Source organism: Meriones unguiculatus, chromosome 12 (assembly GCF_030254825.1).
Source record: "Meriones unguiculatus strain TT.TT164.6M chromosome 12, Bangor_MerUng_6.1, whole genome shotgun sequence".
NCBI lineage: Eukaryota > Metazoa > Chordata > Mammalia > Rodentia > Muridae > Meriones > Meriones unguiculatus.
In genome coordinates, this window is record NC_083360.1 from 85,454,166 (window position 1) to 85,481,509 (window position 27,344).

General features: G+C 40.9%; 2 protein-coding genes across 8 annotated transcripts in view; one reads left to right on the top strand and one right to left on the bottom strand.

Annotated features, from left to right (window-relative positions):
- The window catches only part of Lrrc42 (leucine rich repeat containing 42), a 21,097-nt gene extending 20,943 nt beyond the window's left edge, over positions 1-154 (bottom strand). Inside the window, exon 1 of the mRNA XM_021635296.2 lies at positions 21-154. The gene's annotated coding sequence lies outside the window, so the exon portion shown is untranslated. The remainder of the gene's footprint in view (positions 1-20) is intronic.
- Positions 24-27,344, top strand: Ift25 (intraflagellar transport 25). Of its 7 annotated transcripts, none has more exons than XM_060366083.1 (6): positions 24-131; positions 9,979-10,091; positions 20,316-20,422; positions 21,915-21,983; positions 24,594-24,637; positions 27,131-27,344. In XM_060366083.1, the coding sequence occupies exons 2-6, from the start codon at positions 9,994-9,996 to the stop codon at positions 27,245-27,247; spliced, it is 435 nt and encodes a 144-aa protein (XP_060222066.1). In that variant the 5' UTR covers positions 24-131; positions 9,979-9,993; the 3' UTR covers positions 27,248-27,344. The 7 variants fall into 7 exon arrangements, with proteins under 7 accessions (XP_060222066.1, XP_060222064.1, XP_060222063.1 ...); XM_060366081.1 differs by lacking the exon at positions 24-131 and adding an exon at positions 403-499; XM_060366080.1 differs by lacking the exon at positions 24-131 and adding an exon at positions 623-745.

Here is a 27,344-nt window from a genome sequence, read left to right on the forward strand (position 1 = left end):
GGCCCGCGGTCGCCACCTACCTGTGCCCCTGCCCGGGGCAGCGAGCGGCTGCACCTCACAGGCGGCTCCTTCCTCCACCGAGTGGCTGACCAGGAAGCGGCTCGGCACCCTAGGCCACAAAGCCCGTGAGGGTGGGACACACACACACACACACACACACACACACACACACACAGACACGCACACACAGGGTGGCAAGAGGGAGGGGCTGGGGGCGACCTGGCGCCGCGGGACCGCGGGACCAGCGGGGCGGGGGAGGCCTCGGCTGGGTAGGCGCGCGTGCGCGGGGCCGGCATGGGGGGCGTGGTCTGATCGGGGGTGGGCGGGGCCTTGGCGGGGCGGGGCCGGGAGTGGGCTGGGACAGCCGCTGGGAGACAGCCCGGCAGTAGTGGGAAGGGTGGGAGGGGCGGGGCTGGGCGGCGCGCGTGCGTGCGTGGCCGCGCGAGGGCGTGTCCCCCTGAGGCCTCTGCGGGCCCCCGCGAGGCGCCGCGGAGCTTGGGTAAGGGGTGTCCCGAGGCTAGCGGCGCAGGCGAGGTGGCGCATCCAGGCGGGACCTGTGCCAGGGGAGGGCGGGGCGGAGCTGCGCAGGGCGGCCGCTGGGAAGTCGGCCGAGGCGGGGCGGGGCGGGGAGGAGCGGGGCGGGGCGCGCCGGGTGGGGATCGCGAGCGGACGGTCCCCTTCCGAGGAGCTAGCCGAGGCCCGGGCAGAGCGGTTCTGCGCTGCACGGTGGGCGGGCGCCCGAGAGGTGGGAGCTCGGTGGCGAGGCTGGCGGAGGGATGCGGGCGGGAAGGAAGCGGTTGTGAGGACACGCGCGGCCGACGACCGCGGGCGATGTCGCTGGCAGAGGGCCTGGCTTCTCTTGGTCCTGGAGACCTAGGCCCACTCCCCGAGGATCATTTAGTGCCCCGTAATGATGCTTTGACCCCTCAAGAGGAAGAACAATTACAAATCACAGTTAGTATACCAAATGTAAGATATCAGCATCGTCTGAACCCGAACGGTTATAAATTATATTTCAAGTCGATGTGGGTGCGTTCAGGCTATTTGAAATCATTTGGGCCTGGGACTTGAGGAGGAGGTGAGAGGACTGTGTCTAGGCCGCCACCTAAGAGGCAGAGGATGACTGTTTTTAAACTTACACCAGACTTACCAGTGGACGGTAGAGGAAAGGATTTGGGGCATGTAGATGTGGCCAACGAGAAAACCAACCCAGGATTTGACCCAGAGGTTTTCTGAAAGAAGTATCAGAGAGGGCCGCACTGTGTGTGAGAGAAGAAATCCAATAGTCCTGGATAAGGCACCCAGTGCCCCTGACTGTAAAACCCAGAAAAGATGGATGGTATCCTAGAGCCTACCACTTTGGTAGACCCCCTGAGGGAATTCACGCTTACTTAGATCAAGCACGTCCTCTCAAACCGAAATCTTGGATGGAGCTGTGGAAACATGACTGCTGTGTGGTTTCATTGGCACGTGAAGTTGGCTTGCCTTTTTCTCATTAATTACAACAAAAACTTAATAAAAGCCTAATCTCGGCTGGGCGTGGTAGTTCAAGGCCAGCTTGGTTTACTGAATATGTCCAGGACAGCCAAGGAAACTCTGTCTTGAAAAACAAAACAAAACAACACAGCGCGACCTCGGCCGGTTTCTTTGTTTAACGGGACAGATACTGGTGGTTCTAGCAGTATCATTATGTATTAAAGCACTTGACTGCTTTTTCCTTAAACGTCTTAGCAAAGAACTGAGTATTTGAAGAGTACACTCTGTATCCTATTCATCTACTATATCTGTCAATATGAGAACATTTCCTTAAATGGTAACTCTATTTATTTATTTATTTATTTAGAGAGCAGGTCTCAAGCCCAGGAAGGTCTTAAGCTTATTTCCAATCCTCCAGCCTTCACCTTCATGATATATGGGACATCACACCTAACTTGTAATTCTTTTGAAAATTAGTTGATTCTCCCTTAAAATTTTCTATCCACATGAGAGTACATACTGCATTTACCTGTTTTGAGACATTTACACCAATTCAAATAGCAAAAGTGGAATTAGGAAATATAAAAACCACGCATGTGTCTATCATCCTTTTGCAGAGGGCATGGGTCTGGAGGGACACTGTTTTTCAAAACATTTGTTTATGTAAATCTTTTATTACATTTATTTGTGTGTGCAGGAGGGCCATGCTCACGAACTTTCTCTCTCCCCCCAAACAGTATGGAGCTTAACAATGTCCTTGAAACATTCTGCTAGGACTGAACGCTGTATTCTGGATGTAAATCACACTGTCAGAATCCAGTGTTTCCTTTATCAACTTGACAAGAACCAAATTCCAGTTGCGGATTGTATTAATCAAGTGTATTACCTTGGTCCTTAGTATGTGTGAGCCCCTTACTGGTGTTCAAAGAATTTGATGGAATGGACTACCTCTTAACTTCTTAAACTGTGTTTTGTTTGGTTAGGATGCTGGATCTCAAACCTAGGGTTTCATGCCTGCCAGGTGGGCACTTTCGGACTGGCTACACCTCCACCCTGTCTTTTAGTATAATCTAAAATAACATTTAAAAAATTTACCTTTGGGACAGTGTTGTCTTATGTTGAATTTTTCATGGACTAAAATAGTTAGTTAAAGTTTAATATATCTAGATCAAGGGTCATAAAGGGCCAAAAAGGATTTTAGGCTTTATAGTCAGATGGTTACTCAGTTCTGCCACACAAAGCCATAAACAATATGTAAACGTTGAGTATAACCTGTACCAATGAAACTGCTCTTTGTAGCTTGTTCTCTCTCTTCCTCCTTCCCTTTGATTGAACCCGGGATCATAAACATGTCACACACATGCTTTACAACTGAACTACGCCCCCTCCCTCGGCCATTTCTTTTTGAGAGCCAGTTCTGCCATTTAGTGTACAAACTAACATCTCAGCTTTGTCTTCGTCTTTGTCTGCAGAGTTGATAAGCATGCTTCTTATACCTTATTTAACAAAGATGTTATTTCAAGTACCTTTACGTAATCGCCCCCTCCACCCGAAGTAGGGTCTTGCTCTTTAGCTGATGGACTGAAATTTACTCTATAGCCCAGGGTGCCTGAACACTTGTGATAATCTTGCTTTTAGCCTCCCACATGCTTTGATTACAGATCTGTGCCACTATGCCAAGCCACATAAGTGCTGAGTAGGTTTATAGATCAACAGTATGTCATGTGCCTAGCATTCTGAAAGCCCTAGCTTCCTAGCACTGTACAAAAATATTCAAATTTTAAGAAGTGCTGAATAGGAAAATAATAAAAATCTCCTACAAGTTTATTTTGTTTTCCTTGAGTATAGCTATTCAAAGAGTTATAAGTAACTGTTGAAAGTACTGTCTGCCATCCAGCCCTGGCCCAAAGTGTATCTTCCTAATATTTGTTAAAATTTGTATAACAGGGCTGGAGAGATGGCTCACAGGTTAAGAGCACTGAGTGCGCCTCCAGAAGTCCTGAGTTCAATTCTCAGCAACCACATGGTGGCTCACAACCATCTATAATGAGATCTGGTGCCCTCTTCTGGCATGCAGGTGTACATGCAGACACAATGTTGTATACATAATAAATAAATATTAAAAAAAAATTGTATGACAAATATGTTCCTAACTGATAGGAACTCCAAGAAAGAAAAAGAAAGCTACCTTGTTATAACTTGTTAGTTAATGTTTTTATTACCTTCAATTCTACTTGTGTCTACATCTTCAATTCTTAATAAATTTTATTTGTTATTAACATCTAGGTCCATCAGCATGTATATATAGGAATTCTCCGTTTTTCTTTCTTCTTCTTTCTTCTTTAGAAGTAAGCCTTAACATATTCATCTGAGTAGGGTTTGGTGGTGCACACCTTTGATCCCAGCACTCAGAAGGCAGAAGCAGGCGGATCTCTGTGAGTTCGAGGCCAGCCTGGTCTACAAAGGGAATCCAGGAAGAGAATCCAGGATAGCCAGGGCTAAACACAGAAACCCTGTCTTGAAAACAAAGAAACAAACAAACAAAAACAATATTCATCCCTTACCAATTCTCTGGTATCAGTATAAAGGTGGTGGAGAGATTTGTCAAGAAAAATGCACACAGAAGTGTTAGGACTTGTCTTTCACAGTATGACTACAGCTTTCAGTACTATTGATACTGTTTTAAACTCTAAGTGAAACTTTTTGAAACTTTTAGGCTAATAGAAAGACTGAAAAGAAATGAAATAAAAGGTATCAGGAATTAATATAATGCCTACAAGATGGCTCAGCAGGGAAAGTGCTTGGTATATAAGCGTGGGCTTATGTGAGTTTGTGGGCAAGCGTGAACTTGATACCCCGAAGTCACATAAAGGTGGAAGAAGAGAACTGACTCCTCAGAGTTGTCCTCTGACCTTCACCGACCGTGGAGCTCACATCCACATAAACATCATACAGACACACTCAGCAGTAATAATAATTAAAGTTATTAAAAAATGTAGATTATAGAAATGATTCAAGAGGTATAGAAATCCTGAACAGAACTACCAAATTTGAAATAAAAAGTTGCCCTAGAGCTGGGCTGGGTAGTACACAGGTACTCATCTGTGATTCTAGGACTGGGGAGGCTAAGGCCAGAGAATCCAGGTTTGAGGCCTCACTGTAAACATAGTAAGAACTTGTTTGAAAAGAAAGAAAAAAGAAAGAAAGAAAGAAAGAAGGAAAGAAAGAAGGAGAAAGAAAGAAAGAAAGAAAGAAAGAAAGAAAGAAAGAAAGAAAGAGAAAAACAGGACCTACAAACAGTAAATCGGGTATGGCTCAAATAACCCCTTACTGTGTGCGTGTGTGTGTGTGTGTGTGTGTGTGTGTGTATGTATGTATGTATGTGTACCACCTCGCGCATGTGTTACAAAACCGAGACAAGCACTGTCCCACTAAACCATTTCCCCTAATAATCCCTACTCTAAATAAATTGTTCCAGCAAGTAGAAAAAGAGAGCAAACTTTCCAGCTCCTTATTTTTTTTTAAATATCTTAATTTCAGGGCTATAAAACTGATTAATTGACAAAAATTCTAAGTCTTTGGAAAACAATACATCTTGTGCATGTAGACTTTTTTTTTTTTTTTTTGGCCAGGATCTGGGGATACTGTAGAACAAACAAACACAACTTTATTTAAATGATCACATTAATCCCCTTAAAATTTATATGCTCATCTTAATATATGTATTTTATAGGCTGTTTATGCACATTTAAAAGAAAAAAATTTAGTACAAAAGAGTTTTTGCAACAATAAGATCTAATAAACTATCAGTGACTGTGACATTTAGTGCCAAAATGTGGTAAATACTCATTGTTTGCCTAAAAATAAAATTTTTGAATGTTGTTTTTAAAAAATTCCCTTTACAGTAGCAGTGAAAACTATTATGACCAAGAAGATGTTGATAAAACTGTGAAATATTTTAAGCACTTAAAAAGTCTTAAGTAAGCAGGGTGGTGGTGGGGCACGTCTTTAGTCCCAGCACGTGGGAGGCAGAGGCAGGCAGATCTCTAAGAGCCCGAGGCCAGCCTGGTCTACAGAGCAAGTTCCAGGACAGCCAGGGCTACCCAGAAAAACCCTGTCTTGCAAAACAAAACAAAAAAGTCCTAAGTAAGTACAAATATATGCTAGACACATGACACTCATTCATGGAAGCATGCCAATTCTTTCCAATTTAATCTATAAACTTAACTGAATTTCAATGACCTCAAAAAGCTTTTTTTAACATAACTTGATATAATTATTTTTAATAAGGTTCAGGAATTGTTTTTAATAAGGTTTAAAGTATAGTACCAAAAAAATAAAGTATAGTACCAAATAAAATTTAAAAAATAGGGGAACTTACCTCACTAAATATTAAAATGTAAACCTATGGTGACATAGGCCTATAATCCTGGCATATAAGAGGAGCACATACAAGTTCAAGGCCAGGTCAGGCTACATAAAAAGACCTATCTAGGAAAAAGAAGAAAAACAATGTATACTGTATTCTGTCATTTGCTTTCAGTCCGTGCCTTTACGAAATTAGAGTGTGTCTCTTGAAAATATTATTTGGTTGATTTTTAAATTCAATTTAATGAACTGGTGCTTAATTTTCTCATGGAAATGAAAAAAAAATAATGTATTTATGTTTAAATCTGTGTTCCTGCCCTCTTACAGGATAGTTGAGTATTTTTCTGGTGTTGCATTTTTTTTTCTCCTTGGTTGGCTTTTATCTTAGTCTGTTTTGTATTTCTATAATAAAATACTTGAAACTGGCCAATTTGTAAAGAAAATAGGTTTATTTAACACACTGTTCTGCAGGGCCAAGGACATGCTAACATCTGCTTGGTTTGTAGGTGATAGATAGCATGGAGGGGGAAAGAGCGGTCACAAGGCAAGAGAAAGCAGGAGAGCTGGGAGGACCAGGCCTATTCACAGAAATGAATCCACCCCTATAAAACCCAACCTACTCCCTGAGAGTAGCATTAATAACCCCTGTAGGGGTCTGTTGTGACCATTCATCTCCCAGGAAGTTTCATCTCCGACAGTTCCCCCGCTACAGTTCCAGTAGAGACCTAACTCCCACCATCTGAACCCCAGAAGCCTTCTCTCTTTATTTGTAGGCTTCATCATTATTAGTTACTGTACAGTCCTAGAATTATTCCATGAACCCCTAACATCCCAGCGTCTCCCCGTCTGTCTCTGCCTCTGGGTTTGCAGTGCTGGGATCGTGCGTGCTGGGCCAGTCATTATTCTACTTCTGAGTTGCATCCTCACCCCATAGCCTTTTTTTTTTTTTCCTTTTCAAGATTTAATGTATCTGAGTGCTCTATCTGAATCTACACCTTCATGCCAGAAGAGAGCATCAGATCTCAGTGTAGATGGTTGTGAGCCACCATGTGGGTGCTGGGAACTGAACTCAGGACCTCTGGAAGAGCAGAGGTCTTAACCGCTGAGCCATCTCGCCAGTTTCAGGTGGTAGTTAGTTCCCACAGGAGTGCCGGTAACGGAACCTGGATACCAGGAGCAGTAAGTGCTATTAGCCACTGAGCCATCTTCAGTTCCCTTTACTTAATTTTTGTGAGATTTACTTTTATGTGTATGTATTTCTGTGTGTGTACCACATGGGCTGTGGGTGCCTGTGGAGGCCAGGAAAGCGTGTCAGACCTCCTCTAGCGGAGTTGGGGTGGCTGTGAGCAATGTGGGCGCTGGAAGTTAAGCTTGGATCTCCTAGAAGAGCAGCAAGTGCTTTTAACTGCTGCATCTATCGCTTCTTCTTTCAACTCCAGCAAATCCTTTATCATTACGTTATACCTGCAGCCCATATTTATCTTCATTTATTGTTACTATCCATCTACCTACCTACCTACCTACCTCTCTATCCATCTACCTCCCTCCCTCTCTATCCATCTGCCTACCTACCTACCTCTCTATCCATCTGTCCATCTACCTATCTACCTACCTCTCTATCCATCTACCTACCTACCTCCCTCTCTATCAATCTATCCATCTACCTACCTACCTCTCTATCCATCTATCCATCTACCTACCTATCGTGTTGGTGTGCATGTGTATGCCATGGCACATAAGTGGAAGTGAGGACAGCTTGCAGAGTTGATTCTCACCTTCCATTATGTGCTCTGGGAATTAAACTCACACCAGGTATGGCTGGAAGCACCCTTACTAACAGAGCCACCTTGCTGGTTCCACTGATTCTTGCTTAATGCCAAATTCTGTTAAACCTAGCAAACATTTTTTTTTAACTTGACATACTATTTGACAAATCCTGAATTTCTGTGTTGTTACTTTTGAGTTTTCATTTCTCTTGTGTAGCTCACTCTCTGTTCACCCATTTTGTCCGTGTTTTTTTTTTCCAAGTTATTTAACAGATTCTATGTAGTCATCTTTGTATTTTCTAATATAAATTCGCATGTGGGTAACTCCAGCACCTGAGTCATCTTTTGAGCTGTTTCTGACCTTATTTACTTCAGTGTCCCAGCAGAAGGTAGAGTAAACAGATAATCCCCCAAGAGAATTCACAATTTCCACATCTTCTTCTTTGTCCCAGAGCTGGGATATGGACCAAATCAAGTCTTCTGCTGGATTAGACCATGTTGCAATTGTAAATATGCTCAATTTATTTCTGATTTCAAGTAAGTAGTAAGCTTAGTTTCTCCTTGATTGGGTATGTCTCTTATGTACACAAGACCAAAAAATCCTTGCTTTGCTTTTCAGCTAGCACCAGCTTCCTGTGAAGCTTCACAGGGACTCGTTTCTTTGATCTCATCTCAGGTGACATGCACAGGGGCTATGCTGCAGCTGTACCTAACTGTACTCGACGGTGCTGCCCATGACATTGATAAATCTCACAGACACAGTGAGGGAAAGACACCAGATTAAAAAAAAAAAAAGCCTGAACTATGATTCCGTGTACATGAACTTTAGACAGACTTAGTCACAGTGTTAGAACTAGGCCTGCTGTTGCTTGTGGGGAGGAAGGAGAGGTGGTAATTGCAAAAGGATGAGGAGAGCTTCTCACAAGCTCTATTATTTCTTTGTCTTGATGTGTTTGCTTTGTAAAAGCTTTATTGAATACACTGCTTGTGTTTTGGTCTCTCTCTCTCTCTCTCTCTCTCTCTCTCTCTTTTGGTGCATTTTTAAAATTTATTTAGGCAACTCTTGTATCAAAACCAAACAAAGCCCAACCATAAACCAAGCATGGTGGAATATATAATCCTAGCTGTCAAAAGGTTGAGGCAGGAGGATTAGAGTTTGATTTAATAGTAAGAACCTATTTCAAAAACAAAGTTAAAAATAAAAATCACACCTAGATTGGGAGAAGACACATGAAACAGTATTTATATTTAGAGTATTTTTAAGATTTTTCGTGTGTATGCGTGTGTGTGCGTGCGTGCGTGCGTGTGTGTGTGTGTGTGTGTGTGTGTGTGTGTGTGTGTTGCTAGGAACTGAATTCTGGTTCCTGGAACCCATATGTGGTGGCATGTGCTAGTCAGCTCAGTGCTGAAGAGGTGCTAATGAGAGACCCTGTTTCAACGCAGGTAAATGGTATTCCTTTGCTTGTCTTCTGGTGTGTGTGTGAGAGAAAGAGACAGAGAGAGATCACACACACAGAGCTGTCAGGTTACTTTGCGTCTATCTGCATCACCATAAGAACAAGTTGTTACAGGTCTCTAATTTTAGCTATTGGAGAGATTGAAGGAGGGGAATCAGTCTGGGACTTCTTGAGGACAGCATATTTAACAAAGCAAAACTCGCATCTCAAAAAATCAACCAAAAATAGTGTCAAATTCTAATTGTATGTTGGGTAGGCTTGAAATCCCAACTCACAGGAAGTAGATGAAGGAAAATCCTGAATATGACAGATCTTGTATCTATCACTCCCCAAAATGCTGCCAGGTGTGGTGGCTTATGCCTGTAATCCTAGCACTTGGGAGGCTGGGCCAGGGAGATTACTGTAAGTTCTAGGACAGCCTGGGCCACTAATGATTTCTAGACCATCCTGGGCTACAGAGTAACTCACACTAAAGAATAAAAACCCCAAAGTAAATATTATTTGATACTTGGATTGATAAGGGTATAGATACTCAAAAAATACCTGGTTTTACCCTCTAACTTTTTTTTAAAAAATCAGAAATACATCTATGAACAGTAAAAAATACCCACAATTTATGTCAGCATAGCTGGTTAACTATACGTAATTACTGAGGGTTTTAATTTTAGACGCAGAATAATGATGTCAGTTCAAGTAGTCAAAGACATTTTGTGGAGCACAGAAGTGGAAGTCATCATATCTTACAGGTCATCCCAGGAAGCAGGCAGAAGTTTGCACAGTTGTGTGCAAGTCCCTCCCACATCTTGAATAGCTTGGTTGTTAAACTGTGTGCTAGGCAACAGCCTTGTTTTCTCTTCTCTTGAGAATCAGGAGTTTGCTTTCTTATTTCTGTATCTCTATAAAACTTGCAGGCTACATATTTTGAGATGAGGAAGGTTGATCTCTGTTTGAGCTCTGAAGGGACTGAGGTGATCCTGGCTACCTCGAGTGATGAAAAGCACCCGCCTGAAAATATCATTGATGGGTAAGAGTGACTCTTCCTTTTGTCCTAATTCTAGGCTTACTGCTAGCTCAAGGAGCCCCTCGAGTACTGGGGCCCTATTTTATTACAGCTGACACTGTTAAGCAGTTTAATAAATATTTAGTGAGCTAGCTGACTCCATAGTATCTATTTGCGGAGTCGTTCTTTGAACTAATTCAATTATGAATAAGGTTTTTATCCTTATTAATTCTTACACTGACCTCTTTGTGCAAACAGGTTCAATTCTTTTTCATTTTATTCTCTTCTTCAGTGCTGAAAATTAGACCCAGGCCCCTCCTATCACAGACAAGTACTCTACTGTCATGCGGTTCCCTCAGCTCTTTTTATGTTTATTTGTGCTTTGGGTGTTCTAAGACAGGGTCTTACTGTGTAACCCAGATTCATAGTGAACTCAAAGTTCTCCTGTCTCAGAGTCTGGAATTATTGTTGCATTCCACCATTCCTACTTTTCACATCGACGTGCATTAGTGCTTTGAGATTTACTCATTTGCTTATAGGTATGGATATGCCCCACATGCAATGCCCGAGGGCAGAAGAGGGTGCTGGGTCCCCTACAACTGGACTTATAGACAGTTGTGAGCTGCTGTGTGGGTGCTGAAAACCAAACCCAGGTCCTCTGCAAGAGCAGCCAGTGCTCTTAACTGTTGAGCCATCGCTCCAGCCCAAAAATAGGTTTTAAAGAGTGGTTTGCCGAGACAAAAAACCAAAACAGTAACTTCATTTTATGGAAGAATAAATTTTAATATCCGTTTTTGGTTTAATTTCAGATTTTTCTTGGAAATAGAAATATATAAACATTATTACTTCATATAGACTGTTTGTTTGCTTGCTGGTTTATGCAACATCTTTGCTCATCTGAATGCCTCACTTCTTGCCCTTCCTGCATTGTGTGTTTCATTCCAATTTCCACTTGGCCAGAGCTAGAGCTTATTCTAGGTAGAGGTAAGTAGTGTTCTCAGACCTTTAATTAAAAAAAAAAAAAAAAAAAAAAAAAAGCGGCTGATGGAGAACACACCTCTTTTTTTAATTTTTAAATTTTATATGTGGGTTTTGCCTGCACAGACATCTTTGCAGATGTGGTCAGTGCCTAGAGAGGCCAGCAGAGGATGTCAGAATTCCTTAACAGGAGTTACAGACCATTATGAGCCACCATAATGAGCCATTATGAGCCACCACATTCTTCTGGGAGAATAGCCAGTACTCTCTTTAAATGTAATTTATTTAATTTTATATGCATTGGTGTGAGGATGTCAGATCCCCTGGAACTGGAGTTACAGTTGTGAGCTGCCAGTGGCTGCTGGGAACTGAGCCCACCCAGGTCCAGTGGAAGAGCAGCTAGTGCTCTTCACCACTGAGAACATTTCTTTTAAATAGCTCTGGCTTATTATTCTTAAAACCTTTCAGGGTGTATACATCATCACAATCTGGTGGAATCATACTGTTTTAGAGCTGAAAAGATTTATTAGGTTATCTTTATTTTGGACTTGTAGGAAGACAGGTGTACACATTAAACACTTGATTTTACTTGTTTAGGCAAAGCCAGTTATAAGTCTCCGGATTCTATTGTGTGGGGACAAGATCTTCGAAATCAGACTTTTTCCTTCACGATCAGCTGCTGCTCCTTGCTAACACATTTTCCCTCAGGTGGGGTTGCTTCATGTGCTTGCTAGACCCCAGTAGCATTTGCTTTAAGTCCCTGTTGTAAAAATTGTCTGATTTTATTTTTTTTGTTTCTTTTTTAATTGCTTATCTGTAATGTTATATCCTCTCTCTGCTATGAATTCTTAGAGATCAGCTTCTGTTTTGCTTATCTTTGACTCTATAGGATTTTGAACTGTTTGTTGATGAGGTTGTTGATTAAAAGACCAAATATTTGTTAAATTTGGCTAAAGTTGGAAAGTCTGAGAGAGGAATTTATACACATGTATGCTTGAGAGCGCACACACACATACATATGTGCACACTTATGTATGTGACTGCAGATTTGGGGCTTTACAATATGTTAAGTAATAAACACATATGAAAACTTTCACTTGGGCATGGTATCTCATACCTAAAGTCTTATAGTCATGGGCAGTATAGGCTGAGGTAGGAGGAGTATTGCTTTCAATGCTAGCTTGGTCTACATGAGACCCTGTCTCAAAAGGCAAAAAGGAGATTGAAGAGCTGTCTCAGAAGGTAAGAGTGCTTGCTGCTCTTGGAGAGGAGTAGAGTTTGTTCTCAGCGCCCATGTTGGATGGCTCACCACCCCCTGTAAACCCAGCTCCACACATATACATAAATAGAGTAAATGAAGTTTTTTTAAAAAGATTTATTATGCGTACAGTGTTCTGCCTGCATGTGTGCCTGCAAGCCAGAAGAGGGCACCAGATCCCATTTACAGATGGTTCTGAGCCACCCTGTGGTTGCTGGAAATTGAACTCAGGACCCCTGGAAGAGCAGCCAGTGCTCATAATCTCTGAGCCATCTCTCCAGTCTGTAAATAAACTTTTTGAAAAAGTGTTTTCATCCTCATTTTAAAGATTAACAAAAGGATTACCAAAGGTAAAACAATTTGTTTTAAAAAGCACACCAATAAACGAATGATAGAATCAACATGCATGTCTTCTAAATCCCCATTAAAGGATCTGTATGATAGCACAAATGTAAGGCTTGAATCAGAGACTTAGTACCTGCCTTTGCCTGTGTCTCATGGCTTTCCTTTGTTTTGTATTTCCTGTGAAAGGCAAGTAATAGTTATTTATCCCACTGATGTGGTAGAGAAAAATTAGAGTACATATATACATAGAACTGCAGAAAATTGCCTTAAGTTCTTCATTCAGAATAGAAATCTTTCCAGAAACACCCATCACTTTTAATTGGAGATACATCACTTTTCTAAGGCAAGATCAATTCCAGTTACCCTGCAATACCCCCTTCTTTTTAAAGTCTGAAAATGTGATGTGTGTAAGTATTTTCTGCACGTGTGGATATGTGTGTCCTGTGTGTACCTGCTGCCCATGGAGGCCAGAAGAGAGCATCAGATCTCCAGAGATTTGAGCTGTAGGCAGTTGTGAGTTCTCATGTGGGTGCTGGGAACTGAACCCAGGTCCACTGAATGAGAAATACATTCTCTCAACTGCTGGGCCCCTCTCTCCAGCCCCTTTTTTCTTGTGTTTTTATGACAAAGTCTGAAGTGTGGAGCTGACTGGCTTGTGACTGTTGGTGTGAATCTGATTGGCATTGACCTTGCCAGGATCCTTCCATCTTAGCATGAGCTAGCCCACCCTGTCAGCATGTTGTGGGTTTCTTCCGCTTACATGATTTAAGGTTCCTCTGTCTTTTCCATATCACTGCTTATTTTTTCTTACTGTCAGACAGTTTCAATTGTGTTGATAGAGCATATAGTATTGTGCGTTGTAAGTAGGTAGACATTATTTCTAGTTTTCCACTTTTACTTAAAAACATCAGCATAGGGCTAGTGAGATGGCTCTGCAGGTGAAGACACTTCCTGCTCAAGCCTGATGACCGGAAATTGAATGCCAGAATCCACAGAAGAAACTGCTTCTGAGTCCTGAAAAGTTGCCCTCTGACCTCCATTTAAAGGCCACTGTTTGCTTTAATACATCACATACATTAATAATATAGATAATATATATTAATAATATAGATAATATATTAATAATATATTAATATATTAATAATATAGATAATATATTAATAATATAGATAATATATATTAATAATATAGATAATATATAATATATAATATAGTATATAATATAATATATAATATAGATAATATATAAATAATATATTAATATATTAATATATTAATAATATAGATAATATATATTAATAATATAGATAATATATATTCTCAATGTAAGAGAAGAAAGCACATGCTTACAGATCTAAAAACTCAGAAAACCCCAAGTTGGATCAATATAAAGATCATGTCCCAGTAAACACTGAAAAAGAAAGAAATATTCAAACAACTGGAGCAAAAGAACTAAGATTTGCTGAGGACCAGCGGTGCTGATGACAGTAGGCTTGCTTACTAGAGAGAGCTCACCAGCAGCGTAGTGTCTGACAGATACTAAGGAAGAAACACAAACATAAAAACTGTCAACCCGGAAATTCTTTCTTGCTAAAACATAGTTCCAAAGTAATATATTATTTGTTACAAGTAAATCTGCATGACAGAAAATATTGAAGGAAGTTTGCAATTTGAAAGGGTATAAGGCCAGATGAAAACTCAAACCTATATGAAATGTACTAGAAATAGTAAATATTTGGATAACTTTAAATGCCTCTATTTTTCTGAGTGGTTTTTTTTTTTTTGAGAGCTAGCTAATCACGTAATGATTAAAAATATTATATTGTGGAATTAATTATATATGTAAAACATATAACAATAGCATAAATGAAATTCCAGGTGATTTTGACCAGGCTCTCTTTCTACCCTTTTTTCCTACTTTTTCCTGTGCTTGTATGTATAGCATACTTGGTGGTTTGAGTAAGAATGACCTCCATAAGCGCGTCTATTTGAGTGCTTGGGCCGAGTTCTTGGAACTGTTTGGAAAGGATTAGGAGGCGTGGCCTTGTTAGAGGAGGTGTGTCATTGAGCCTGGGCTTTGAAGTTTCAGGAGCCTGTGATGTTGCCAGTTACTTCTTTGCCAACAACTATGTAAGCTCTCATTGATTTCAGTGCCATGTATGACTGCCTGCTGCCATGCTTCCTGACATGGCAGGAACCCTGTAGAACTGTGAGACCCAGTTTTTATTTTTTTATAAATTGCTTTGGTCATAGTGTTTTATCATAGCATTTGAAAAGTGACTAAGAGAGTATACATGAATGAGTGTGTGGGTTTGTGGGTGTATGTGGAGTCCTGAGATTGATATCCAGAATCTTCCTCTATTTATTGATTGCTCTTCCACTTTATTCACTGAGGCAGGTTTTCTCGGTGAAATCCAGAGCTCACCAATGATAACGCCAGTCTTGCTAGCCAGCTTGCCTGGGCATCCTTTCACTCCACCTTTCTAAGCTTTGTCTACCTGGAATTGATATGAGGTCCAGCGAGCCAAATTCTGTCTCCCTTGCTTCCATGGTGAGAACTTTAACTGCTGACCCATCTCCCCAGTCCCACAAGGTTCTTATACAGTAACTTCGAGAGTTACCACTATAACGCTTTTAAAAGTAAACAAAAGAAAGAGGTAGCCTGATGTCATGGTATGTACCTGTATTCCTACCACTTGAGAGCCTGAGGCAAGAGGACCAAAAATTTGAGGCCAGCTTAAGCTATACAACAAGACCCTTTTCCCAAAAAGGGGGTGGGGTGCATAGTGGTTCTGTAAACCTTTAACCCCAGCCCTTGGGAATCAGAAGCAGGTGGATCTCTGTGAATTTAAGGCCAGCCTGTTCTACAGAGTGAGTTCCAGACCAGCAGGGCTACACAGAGAAACTCTGTCTTAAAGAACAACTCTTTCTTTTTGGTTGTTGCTATGTCACTCAGATTGAGGAAGATCCAGAAACTTCATGGCCACGACTGTATCAGCCAGCATTAGAAGCATCCAGGAGGCCAGGGTAATATTGATAATATGCTTCAGCTTGGACAGGTACCATCCAGGCCACTTTAAGGGAGTTAGCGTGAGGCATTACCACTTAAAGAAGAGCCAGAGCTCCTGTCAACCTGGATAAATTGTGGACATTGGTCAGTGAGTTGGTGATGGCTGCTAAAACCAAGACTGGAGCTACCGCAGTCACTGACCTAATATGACCCTGATAGCACAAAGTGCTGGGGAAGAGAAAGTTCCTAAGCAGCCTGTCTGTCAAGAAAGCCAAATGCTTCAGAGAAAGACCTGAGGAGACTAAGGGTACTGGGAGGCTTCTGTGTCCTCAGAGCTGGAATCCACATAGGGAGCTTGATTAAATGTCAACATTCTTTAAAACAAACAAACCCTGCATAGGGGCCAGTGACATGGCTCAGCAGATAAAAGCACTCAACACCAAGCATAGTGACCTGAGATCAGTTCACATGGTGACCATAGGGTGAAGGAATGTGGACTCCTGAATTTGTTCCTTGTCCTTTCTCTTCCCATGTGTGCCATGTGTTGCACATACATGTGGATATATATATATATATATGTGTGTGTGTGTGTGTATGCATATACATACACATATATACATATACATACACACAAAATTTTAATAAAAAAACAAAATCTGAATAGGTTAAAGTAAGTGAATGAAAATGGTCTTCCCCACAAACTATATGTTTGAAAGAGGCTTAACCACTCATAATAAAGTAAAAAATAAGACAGAAGATTACTAGGAATAAAGGGGTATTTTATACTGTTAGAGGGTCAATTACTTAGGAAGTTACAATGCTACATGTATGAGAACTAATAACCAAAATTTAAAATATATAAGGGAAAAACTGAAAAGGAAAGAAATCTGCAGTTGGATATTTTAACAGTTCCTCTCAATAAAGCTAGAACAACATAAGTCAGTAAAGATTCAGATAATCTGAACAATACTACCAGTTATCCTGGGTAACTGACTTGAAACAGAGTCTTCAGTGGTAGCATATGAAACAAGTGCACATTGACTTTCCCTCACATGTTCTGGAAAACAAGTCCCATCAATCTCAGAAGGTTGAAGTCCTGAAAAGAATGTTCTTAGCTAGGAGTGGTAGCTCATGCCTGCAATCTCAGTACTCAGAAGGCCTCTGGGCTACACAGTGAGGCCCTGTCTCTGGAGTGAACAAAATAAACCAACATGAAGTTCAACTGGGGAATGCAGAAAAAGAAACGTGGGCTCAGGATGTCAGTTGGTGGACTGCTTGCCCAGCATTCATGAAGCCCTGGCTGTGATCTCCAGTTCCAGTCTCAGTCCTAGTGCTCAGGACACGAGGCAGGAGAATCCTAAATTCAAGGCCAGTGTAGCTACATGTAGAGACTCTGTCTCAACAACAAACAGAAATAGAGAGAGGGGGAAATATTCAGTACTAAAGAGAAAGAAGCTATATTAATAGAGTCTGAAAGACTAGCCATTACATTATAGATAACAGAGCCAAGCCAATAGATTTAACAATTTCGAGGAAAGGGACAAATCTTCAAATCTCTTAAACTGTAAAATGGTACAAGGCTGGGCTAGAGGGATGGTTCAGCAATTATGAGCACTGGCTGTTCTTCCAGAGGACCCTTGTTCAATTCCCAGCACCCGTGTGGCAACTCAGAGCTGTTTGTAACTCCAGTTCCAAGAGATCCAGTGCCCTCTTCTGGTCTCCATAGGTACTGTGTACACACGGAACACAGATAGACATGCTGGAAAACAGCCATAAAATTAAAAACATAAAATTAAAAAACCTAAATGACACAAGGTAAAGTAGAAAACCTGAACAGACTCCTATCAGTTATAGAAGCTATCAAATACTCAAAGAAGAAATATGAATATTTTACAAACCCTTATAAAAATAAGCAAAGGTGGAGCATAGCTTAGTGGTAAAGTGCTCGCCTACTATGCTTGAGGCTGCCTGGACCCAGTCATCAGCAGGTGGGGAAATTTCCCACCAAGTGTGCTAGCATCTCCTATTATCAAAGCCAGACAGCACCACAAGAAAGAAGAGTGAAGACCAGTGTTCTTCCTGAAAGCAAATTAAAATGTTTTAACATTGTAAATATTAACACATTAAATATTTTAAATTGCATTGGACATAGTGTAGCACATTCTTGTAACACCCACACTGGAGAGGCTGAGGCGGGAGCATCATGAGGACAGCCTGATTTTTGTAGCAAGTCCCTGTCTTAACCAATCAAAAACAAAACCATGAAAGTCCCAAAAAACTGAGCCTAAAAGGCATAGTTTACCCTGGGAATACGAGACTGATACATTCACAATATCACAGGACTGTGAGGGTGAAGTATAATAATTCACCATATTAGAATGAGCATATGCCTGTAAATTCCAGCATCGGAGGGATAAAGGCAAGATCAGAAATTCAGAGCCAGTCTCGGCTACGCAGTGAGTTTAAGGATAGCCTGGGTTATGCACATGAAAGTTCATCCTGGTATCTGCTCAACAACCCAAAGAGAGGGTCCCCCAGTCTGATAAAGACACATAAAACCTTTTCATCTCAGTAAAACCGGAACTACTTCCCCCCTAAGATTGGAAAAGTTCTCTCTGGTTCTATCTTCTGGAGATCTCATTGAGTACACTAAGATAAGAAGAGATAGAAAAGGCAGAGAGATGAGAAACACAGTAAAACTGTCCACAGATTATGTGGCTGTTTTCATAGAACCCCCCTTCCAAAATCAAAACAGAAAATGGTCGTAATGGCAAAAGCCTATAATCCAAGCACTTGAGAAGCTGAGGTAGGAGGATAAAGACCTAGCTAGGCTACACAGTTAGACCCTGTCTCAGTCCCCTGACTCAAAAGAAAAAATGTGGGTGTAGGAGAAATTTATAGAGCTAGTTACTAAGTAAACTCAGTGGATACAAAAATCAAGGTATTATTAAAATATTGCTGTGTTTTAATTGGAAGTAAAAAAATTTAAATTTTACTTATAGAGGCTGGAGATGTAGCTTAGTTGGTAGAGTGCTTGCTTACATTATGAGGCCCGGGTTTAGTTCCCAGAACGGTATACAACAGAGTGTGGAGGTGCACACGTGTGATTCCAGCACTCAAGACGTGGAGAGATGAAGAAGCAGGAGGGTGAAAAGTTCAGTCATCCTCAGATACACAGCAGGGTTAAGGCCAGCCTCAGCAACCTAGTGAGACCCAGCTTCAAAAATCAGAACAAGGGCTAGAGAGATGATTCAGCGGGTAAAAGCGCTAGCTGCTCTTCCAGAGGACCTGGGTTCAATTCCCAGTACCCACATGGCAGCTCCCAACTGTCTGTAACTCCTGTTCCAAGGGATCCTATATCCATACACAAACATACATGCATGTAGTCGAAATACTAATGTACATAAAATAAAAAATAACCAACAAGCTAGGGGGTAGCTCAGCAGTACAGACCTTGCCTAGCATATCCAAGGCTTCTAGTTCATTCCCCAGCACTGAAAAAAAAAAAAGCTTCAAAGGAATGAACATAGTAATTTCATTGCATAAACCATTGCATGGCCCATGGTGATAGAAATCAAAGCAGTTGTTGGCTAAGGGATATTGAAATGGTCTGGAAGAAAGATAAGGGAATTTCTGGAATCATGGGAATGTTCTATGTCCTCACTGGGGGTATTTGTTACCGTAGTAAATGAGTTGCATGAGAATATACATTTGTCAAAACCCATTACACTGAAATTTCATTGTACATAACTTTTATTCCTCAAAAAGTAATGAAAAGGCTTATATGTTTAAAATAGAAATGATTATTTCTGTGGTCACTGCCATACCTGTAGCATACTATTTCATATATGGTATATTGACTACAGAAGTTATATATATATATATATATATGTTTATATATATATATATGTTTATATATATATATATGTTTATATATATATATATATATATATATAGAGAGAGAGAGAGAGAGAGAGGGAGGGAGTACATATTTATATGAGAGACTTGAAGCTTCATGGTTTTTTTCAGCAAATGTTGTCCATATACTATGGGTCCCCTATATAATAGTTATTAGGGACATAAAAATAAAGAAAAGCAAGTGTCTGGGTCTATAGGAGCCATAAAGGCAGAAGAGATAGATGTCTAGAGTGGGAACCAGTGCTATGAGGCAAGTGGAAAGCACAGAGGACATGGTTCTCATCTGCTGGAGTTGGAGAAGGGACAATAAACTTCTGCAAGAGGAAGAAGGACTTCGGGGTCAAGGGAACTCACTAAGTTACGCAGAGAAGCATGTGTCTGCATGATGTGCTTGAGAGTCATAAGCCGCCGGCTGTGGCAGCAGTGGTGGGGTGATGCAGTGATGGGGCAGGGCACTATAATGACGGAACGAGAGACAATAGTCTCCACAGCCAATAGGGGACTGCCGAAGGCTTTTCGATAGGAGTGACGTCGATTCTGTTTCAGCATTTTAGAAGAGAATATCTGTCAATAGTTAAAAAAAAAAAGGACTCAGGTTGGGGAGATTATAGTAGGCAGAACTCAGTTAGAAAGGGGTTATAAAATAAAGCAGTAGCTGTTTTTCATATTTGCCCAGTAGAACATTACGATCACATTTTTACACCTGTCTGTCCCTCTCTCCCTTTAAAATCGCCACTAGGCAGCCAGACACCTTCTGGACAACTACAGGCATGTTTCCCCAGGAGTTTATGATTCGCTTTCACAAAAACGTGAAGATCGAAAAGCTCGTGATCCAGAGTTACTTGGGTAAGCAAACCACACATTAATTTTTACTATCCTTTAACTTTCCATTAGAGGATAAGCAGAGGATACATGTAAACGTTTGGCAAAAAAAACAACGGATTTCTCTTTATAGCATGGGACCCAGTTTTATTGCTGAAATGGGAGGGTGGAGAGTCTGGGCTAACCGCCTTCAGCGCGATTACCCTCTTGACTTGCAAATGTGAAACCCTTCCAGAGCACATCATAATTTCCATGGCGTTCACTGTGTGAAAGTCTTTGGCAGAAGATTCTACAAAGAATGTCAGAGGCTGGCTCGCCAGAATGCTAGGTTCTATGACATCTCCATCGTAGGTCCACGTAGCCCGTAGTTCTCAGATCCTTGCTGTAAATCTGAGAAGCCCAATTATTCCCCTTGGATAGTTTTGATTCTTCTATTGCTAATGACATTTTCTGGGGATTAGGAGTGGAATCTCCCTTTGGAACATCAAGTTCTGTCTGTGATAAAGTGTATCAGACAGAATCATGGCAGGAAACAGAATAGATCACAGATGTTTCAAATGAGAAGATTTAATTAAATGGATCTACTTATAAAAGTCAGGCCTGGACTGGAGGAATGAATAAGGGATAATGGGAGTTCTCAGAAACTAGCTACAGCAGAGCCACTGCTACCCTGGGATAAGGAAAGGAAAGTTTTACCAGAGCCCAGGGAAACTTGGGGAATGCACAGGGGGCCTGGCCAGCAGCAGCTGTAGTCTTGAAGGGAAAGTGCCGCCACAGACATGGTAGAAAGACAAGTGGAGATAAAATATCCCGGTCTCACTTTTCCTCTGCCCTCCAATCTTCCGGCACCTGCCACTGGCCAGCCCCAAAGAGAAGCTAGTTGGTAAGTTAGTCTAGGGGATATAATTTGTAGGATAGGACAGAGAAGGGAAGGCTGATTCTGGGGGACAGTGGAGAACCTGTGCGGGGGAAGATAAGTGCATGCATGGTATGCTTCTGTCGTGAGTTATGGTGGCACTAGAGTCACACAGGCCTCATATGTGAACTCTTGTTCTGGAATTTACTAGCTCTAGGTCATTGGACACCTTGCCTGACTTCTATAAAGTGGGCTAATAATACCTTTCTCATAAAGACTTCCGCCAAGAGAGAATGAACAAATATGTCTGACTCAAAGCATGTTCTCCATAAAGGCTTATGACCATGACTACCTGTGGTATCACAACCAGTGTGTAAATAGTCCAGATGACACCAGATTCAGAAAAGCAGTACTAGATTTGTGCTCTGTCGTGGTGAACACTGGCAAGCCTGCCATTATACAGTGTTACCTGTTACTGTAAGGATTTATGGAAAAACAGGTATAGCTTCCAGGATGTGTTATTCCTGGTCCCAGCACTTGGTGTAGTACCCAACAATCTGTGGCAGCCAAAGGCGTCAGAGGAAAGAAGTACGGGAACAACAACAGAGAATCAAATAGATAATTAACACTTTTATTTATTCTGCTTATTTATGATGCCAGTTCGGACCTTGAGGATTGAGAAGACCACCTCTAAAGAGCCATCCGATTTTGAGCAGTGGGTGGAAACAGGTATGTATGTGTGACACTATTCCTGTTCTAAGCATGAGAGAATAGATGCCTGGCCTCTGGCTCTGTGCTAGCAATCCAACTGCATTTTGATGATTTTGGTGATTTTGATGATTCTTTAACACAGATAAAGCCTAGAAAAACACACATTGTTGTACAGTTTTCTTCACGTACTATTTATGTAACAATTAACATTTTCAAAATTTTAGGATCCTGGTCAAAAACAGAGCTGACACATTTAAGACTTTTGTGAGCTTACATGTGACAAGCAAACTAATAATAGTTCCATACTTTTCCTTCCTGATTAATGACAGTGTTTTAAGTATCAGCTGACCTGTGTGTGGTGGCACATGTCCTTAGTCCCAGGATTCAAAAGGCAGAGGCAGGGGAATCTCTGCATTTGAGGCCCTCTGATCTGCATGGATCATCCTAGGCCAGTTAGTGCTACATAATGAGTCTCTTTAAAAATAAATGAAAACATAAAAAAAAAAAAAGGTTTTTTTATAAATGTCATCAACTAAATTGCTATCCTTCATTTTAGCACAAACACATAAAAAAAAAGGCTGGGATACAAAGTGAATAAACTGTAATTAATAAAAAATAAATAAATTTAAAAAATAAAAAGGCATAAAACCATGAGGAGAAAAGAAAACATATACCTAGTGAATCAGGCAAATGTAGATCAATAGATATTATACCAGAGGAACAGCCGAAACTTCTAGAACACAGCAGATGAGGATGTAACCTAGAGCCTTCCAAGGAAAAGAAAAAGAAGTAAACTAATTTATTACATGGAACCCCAGACAGGCCTAGAATCTGAGAGCGGCAGGTGATGTGTAAAGTATGAATGAGATATGCATGACTAGTTCATAATTGATTTCTTATTTTAGTAGCATAGTATTTGTGTATAGCAGGAAGTAGGCATTGATTTAAGAAACCTAGATTTCCACTTACTATGACATAAACTTAAATTACAAAAATATAAGAAAGAGAATATAACCATATTAATTCCAGGAAAAACAACCTAAATTTAAATTTTAATGTGTATGGATGTTTTGTCTGCATGTATATCTGTGCACCACGTCCATGCCTGGTGCCCACAGAGACCAGAAGGTAGGCATCAGATCCCCTGAAACTTCTTTCTGGGTTTGGGGAACTGAGTCCAGGTCCACTAGAAAAACAGTCAGTGCTCTTAACCACTGAGTCATCTCTGCAGCCCCCACCGTATGCCCAACCCTTGCCACCACTTTTTATGTAGGTTTTTATTGTGTATGTAGCCTAGGTTGGTCTGGAACTTAAAATAAATCCTTCTGCCTCTGTCTCTTCATAGCTGGGATTTGGGGTGTGTACCACCACCATCCCAGGCTAGAAGTAGAAAACATTTACTGCTAGGAAGCATGACTAAAGGAGAAGGCACAGGAAAGCAGGGGACAATAGTTTTTATTTTCTAAGGAAAGTGTTAGGAAGCAGAGAAGATGACTCCAGAATCTACTTCCCAAAGACTTCCCCTTTGGTGCTGGGTAGCTTTTGAAATTCTGTATGTTATTTGATATAAATTAATATCAAAAGGCATTTGATTGGGCAGAGTGCAGGGAATCTTAGGAAAGAAGGGGGAGATAGAAAGACCTGGAGGGGACGGGAGCTCCACAAGGAGAACAACAGAACCAAAAAAATCTGGACACAGTTATTTTCTGAGACTGATATGTCAACCAAGGACCATTCATGGAGATAACCTAGAACCCCTGCACACATGTAGCCCACGGCAGCTCAGTGTCCAAGTGGGTTCCCTAGTAATGGGAACAGGGACTGTCTCTGACATGAACTCAGTGGCCTTCTCTTTGAGCACCTCCCCCTCAGGGGGAGAGCAGCCCTACCAGTCCACAGAGAGAGACAATGCAGCCACTCCTGATGAAATCCGATAGACTAGAATCAGATGGAAGGGGAGGAGGACCTCCCCTATCAGTGGACTGGGGGAGGGGCATGGGTGGAGAAGAGGGACGGTGGGATTGGAAGGGGAAAGGGGGGGAGCTACAGGTGGGATACAAAGTGAATAACTGTAATTAATAAAAATAAAGTAAATATATCTTAAAAAAGGTATTTGACATTAAATAGTTCATGTTTCTAAATAGTTCATGTTTCTGAAAGACTACTCAAATATAATTAATTCATGGCTAAATAAACTAATCCAGCCTACCATTATGTAAGTAGTATGTTATTGAACATGGGTACCAGAAGAGATCATGTCATAGGCCATTCTACATCACAGTGAAGTTTTCCAAGGGAAAATAGTTTCTTACATAAAAGTCTATTAGGAGTTGTTCAACAAAAGGGAGGAGTTTCTGCATTTTATCATTTCCTTACTTTATATTTCTTTAGTATAATTTACATTTGCTTTGTCTTCTTTATACTCACTAGATGTATTTTGTAGCTCATTTCTTTAACCTTTAAACCAAATGTCTTATATAAAATTTCAACCCCCAAATAATGATAATTCCTTTAAATCTGGCCTTAATTTATAGTTTGCCAAATCATTACATTTTGCTAGGCGCAGATATCTGTAGCTACCTTAACATATTTGATCCTTAACGTATCTCTATTAAATTTGTGCTTTAGATTTAGTACACACAGAGGGGCAGCTTCAAAATGAAGAAATCGTGGTAAGTGTACATACTTATAATAATCTTATAGAGATAAGATTATCTCTAGTGAGTAGAGATTAGATTATAAACTCTAGTGAGTTTATATACTCTAGTGAGTATATACTCTAGATTATATACTCTAGTGAGTAGAGATTTAGATTATAAACTCTCCTGGCATGAATTATGCATGATGACTGTCCTCCTGGCATTAGCAGTTCTTTGCCTATTCAACTATTGGAGATTGTTCTCAATAATATTATAAACTGAATGTATTACTAATTAGGCTCCTTTTTAAAAAACAATCCTGAAGAAAGTAGCTACATGGATAAAACAGAATTGAATTCACTTATTTGTTTTATTTTGCTCAATCATTTATTTTTTAAGTCTTTGTTTCTTTTCTTTCATCTGATTCTGTGGGCCGTTTAGAATAGGACACTAAAAGGGTTGAGATGTCAGAGTTGGAGTTAATTAAGCGTGAAAGGACAAGAGAGGTTTAGATAAGGGCAACTGGAGCATAGGATCAGCAACAAATTAGCAGAGAGCTGAGTGGAGAGAGAACCAGGGTTTTTCCGACAGCATTCCGCAGAGCTCTGCTTGTCAAGTGGAATGAATGCCTGCTCACAGGGAAGCTGCTGCTGCGTCAGGAGTCCTCGTCTCTGCTGCTTTGTTGTGCCCTAGCTTTAGACAAACAGGAACTAGTAAAATTCTCCAGATTTGTTTAGTGGCCGGTGTTGGTATACAGCAACTCTCCATGGCATTTAGTGGCTTCCTATCTGCCAGGCTTGCAGCTTGGCGTCCTGCCAGGAGCTGCTATGCAATCAGCATTTCAAAGACTTCAGGGCTGGGGAGAGTCAGTCCACCTGTAGTGCAAGTGTGGAGACTGGAGCTTGCTCTCCAGCACCGCACAAAGATGCAGGACATGGTGACACCCACGCGTAAACCCAGTGCTGGGGAGGCACTGGGGCTCACTGGTACACACACACACACACACACACACACACACAGAGGAGTGGCAGAAGACTCCATTAGAAGGGTTTGAATTCCACAACTTATTTTTCCCCCACCCAAGTTCGTCCAGTGACTGGGGAGACCAGTGGGATCAAAAAAACAAAAACAAAAAAGCAGTTATGGTTAGGAAGCTTTCGCATTCTTCGGTGTTGTGTTGAGGACTCGCTGGGGAGGGTTCTCGAAACAACTAGTAAGGCAGAATAGGAGACTGGAAACCACTCCCATATTTATTACTGATAGCAGATTGACTCCATTCAGTCTTCTAGCTGCTGACCATAGACCTCAAATGGTTACAACAAAAATGTGTAGAAAACTTTACATCATCTGTTGTGTTTGATAGGGAGCTGCTATGTATTCAAGTGATAATTGCTGTCCCTGAGATCTATACTGTTCTATGAGCAAATGCTCACATCTACCAAGTGATGCTGTGTAACCTTGCCTTCCAAATTGTCCCTGATTGGCCAATAAGATTGCCTATACCTGGGCAATAGGGAGGTAGGTGGAGCTAAGGCTCATGGGAGTGGAGGGCAGAAGGCTCATGGGAGGGAGAGAGGTGCAGGAGAGGAGGAAGGAAGGAGAAATGAGTAAGTGGCCCTGGGTTAGTGTGAGCAAGAACCATGCGGCTGGGAGGAGCTTTCTCTGAGGATCGGCATGATGGTGAGAAGTAGCCCAAATGGAGCCTTTGGGAATTTTGAATGGGATGTGTGGCTGAGAACTAAACAAGATAGCTTAGACAGTTAAGATCTGCCCAGCCCCAATGTTTAAGGCATATTAAAATCTAACAGGTTTCTGTGCCACTTATTTCTGTAACAGCGGGTTAAGTAATAACTGCTGCTTTAATAACCGTGAAACTCAATATTAAAAAGCAACAGTTTTATAATAATCATCTTTTGAAAACTTAATATTATATTTAAGGTACTGTTTACCTATTTACATACATTTAAGCTAATTTATTTTTTTCTCTGTCATTACAAGTAATTCATAGTGAACATTAGAACATGCCCTGGACATTATGACATTCACCTTTTTGATTACTTTCTAGGATTAAGTTTCATGGAATGGAATGACTAGGCACAAAAGTCTAAACATTTTATGGCTTTTTACGTATATTGCCAAATTGCTTTCCAGGGGAATTATGTAAATGTAAGAGTATAGTCTTGCTGCAGGGTAGTTCGTATATTCCAAGGCATTATTAGTCAACAGAAGCCGCTTAGCATGAACAGTTCTTTAGAAAGATACTTGGAAAACAGTGGGTCAAAATGTGCATTTGTAATTTTTAGTCCTCTCAGTGTTTTTCGTAAAACCAAGAGTGCTAGGTACCATGCTGAATCACTCCGAGACAGCCGTGAGGCGAAGCAGGCTTGTCTTCTGAACACTCTGGCTTATATTTTGTTGCATGTTAGAAAAATTACTCTTCATCAAAGCCTTTGTTCTGGCAAATGCTTGTTAATAGTTTGCTGGGATTGCTAAAAGAATCCATATTGATTTTTTTTTCTCTTACAGGCACAAGATGGCTATGCCACTTTCTTGAGATTCATTATCATCTCAGCCTTCGATCATTTTGCATCTGTACACAGCGTTTCTGCGGAGGGCCTAGTAGTCTCAAATCTTTGTCAGTAATTACAACAAAGTGCTCTAAACTACTTTTAAAACATATTTATTGAAACACAAAATTATCTTTGATATTTTTACTATTAAATAGATTTGTATCACTGTT

Excerpts from the sequence above, each read along its gene's own strand:
- Ift25 (XM_060366079.1), top strand. The coding sequence starts at position 832 with ATGTCGCTGGCAGAGGGCCTGGCTTCTCTTGGTCCTGGAGACCTAGGC. Across the intron at positions 970-9,978 it reads TCACAGTTAGTATACCAAAT|GCTACATATTTTGAGATGAG; the intron begins GTAAGATATCAG and ends TAAAACTTGCAG. Across the intron at positions 24,638-27,130 it reads TTCAAAATGAAGAAATCGTG|GCACAAGATGGCTATGCCAC; the intron begins GTAAGTGTACAT and ends TTTCTCTTACAG.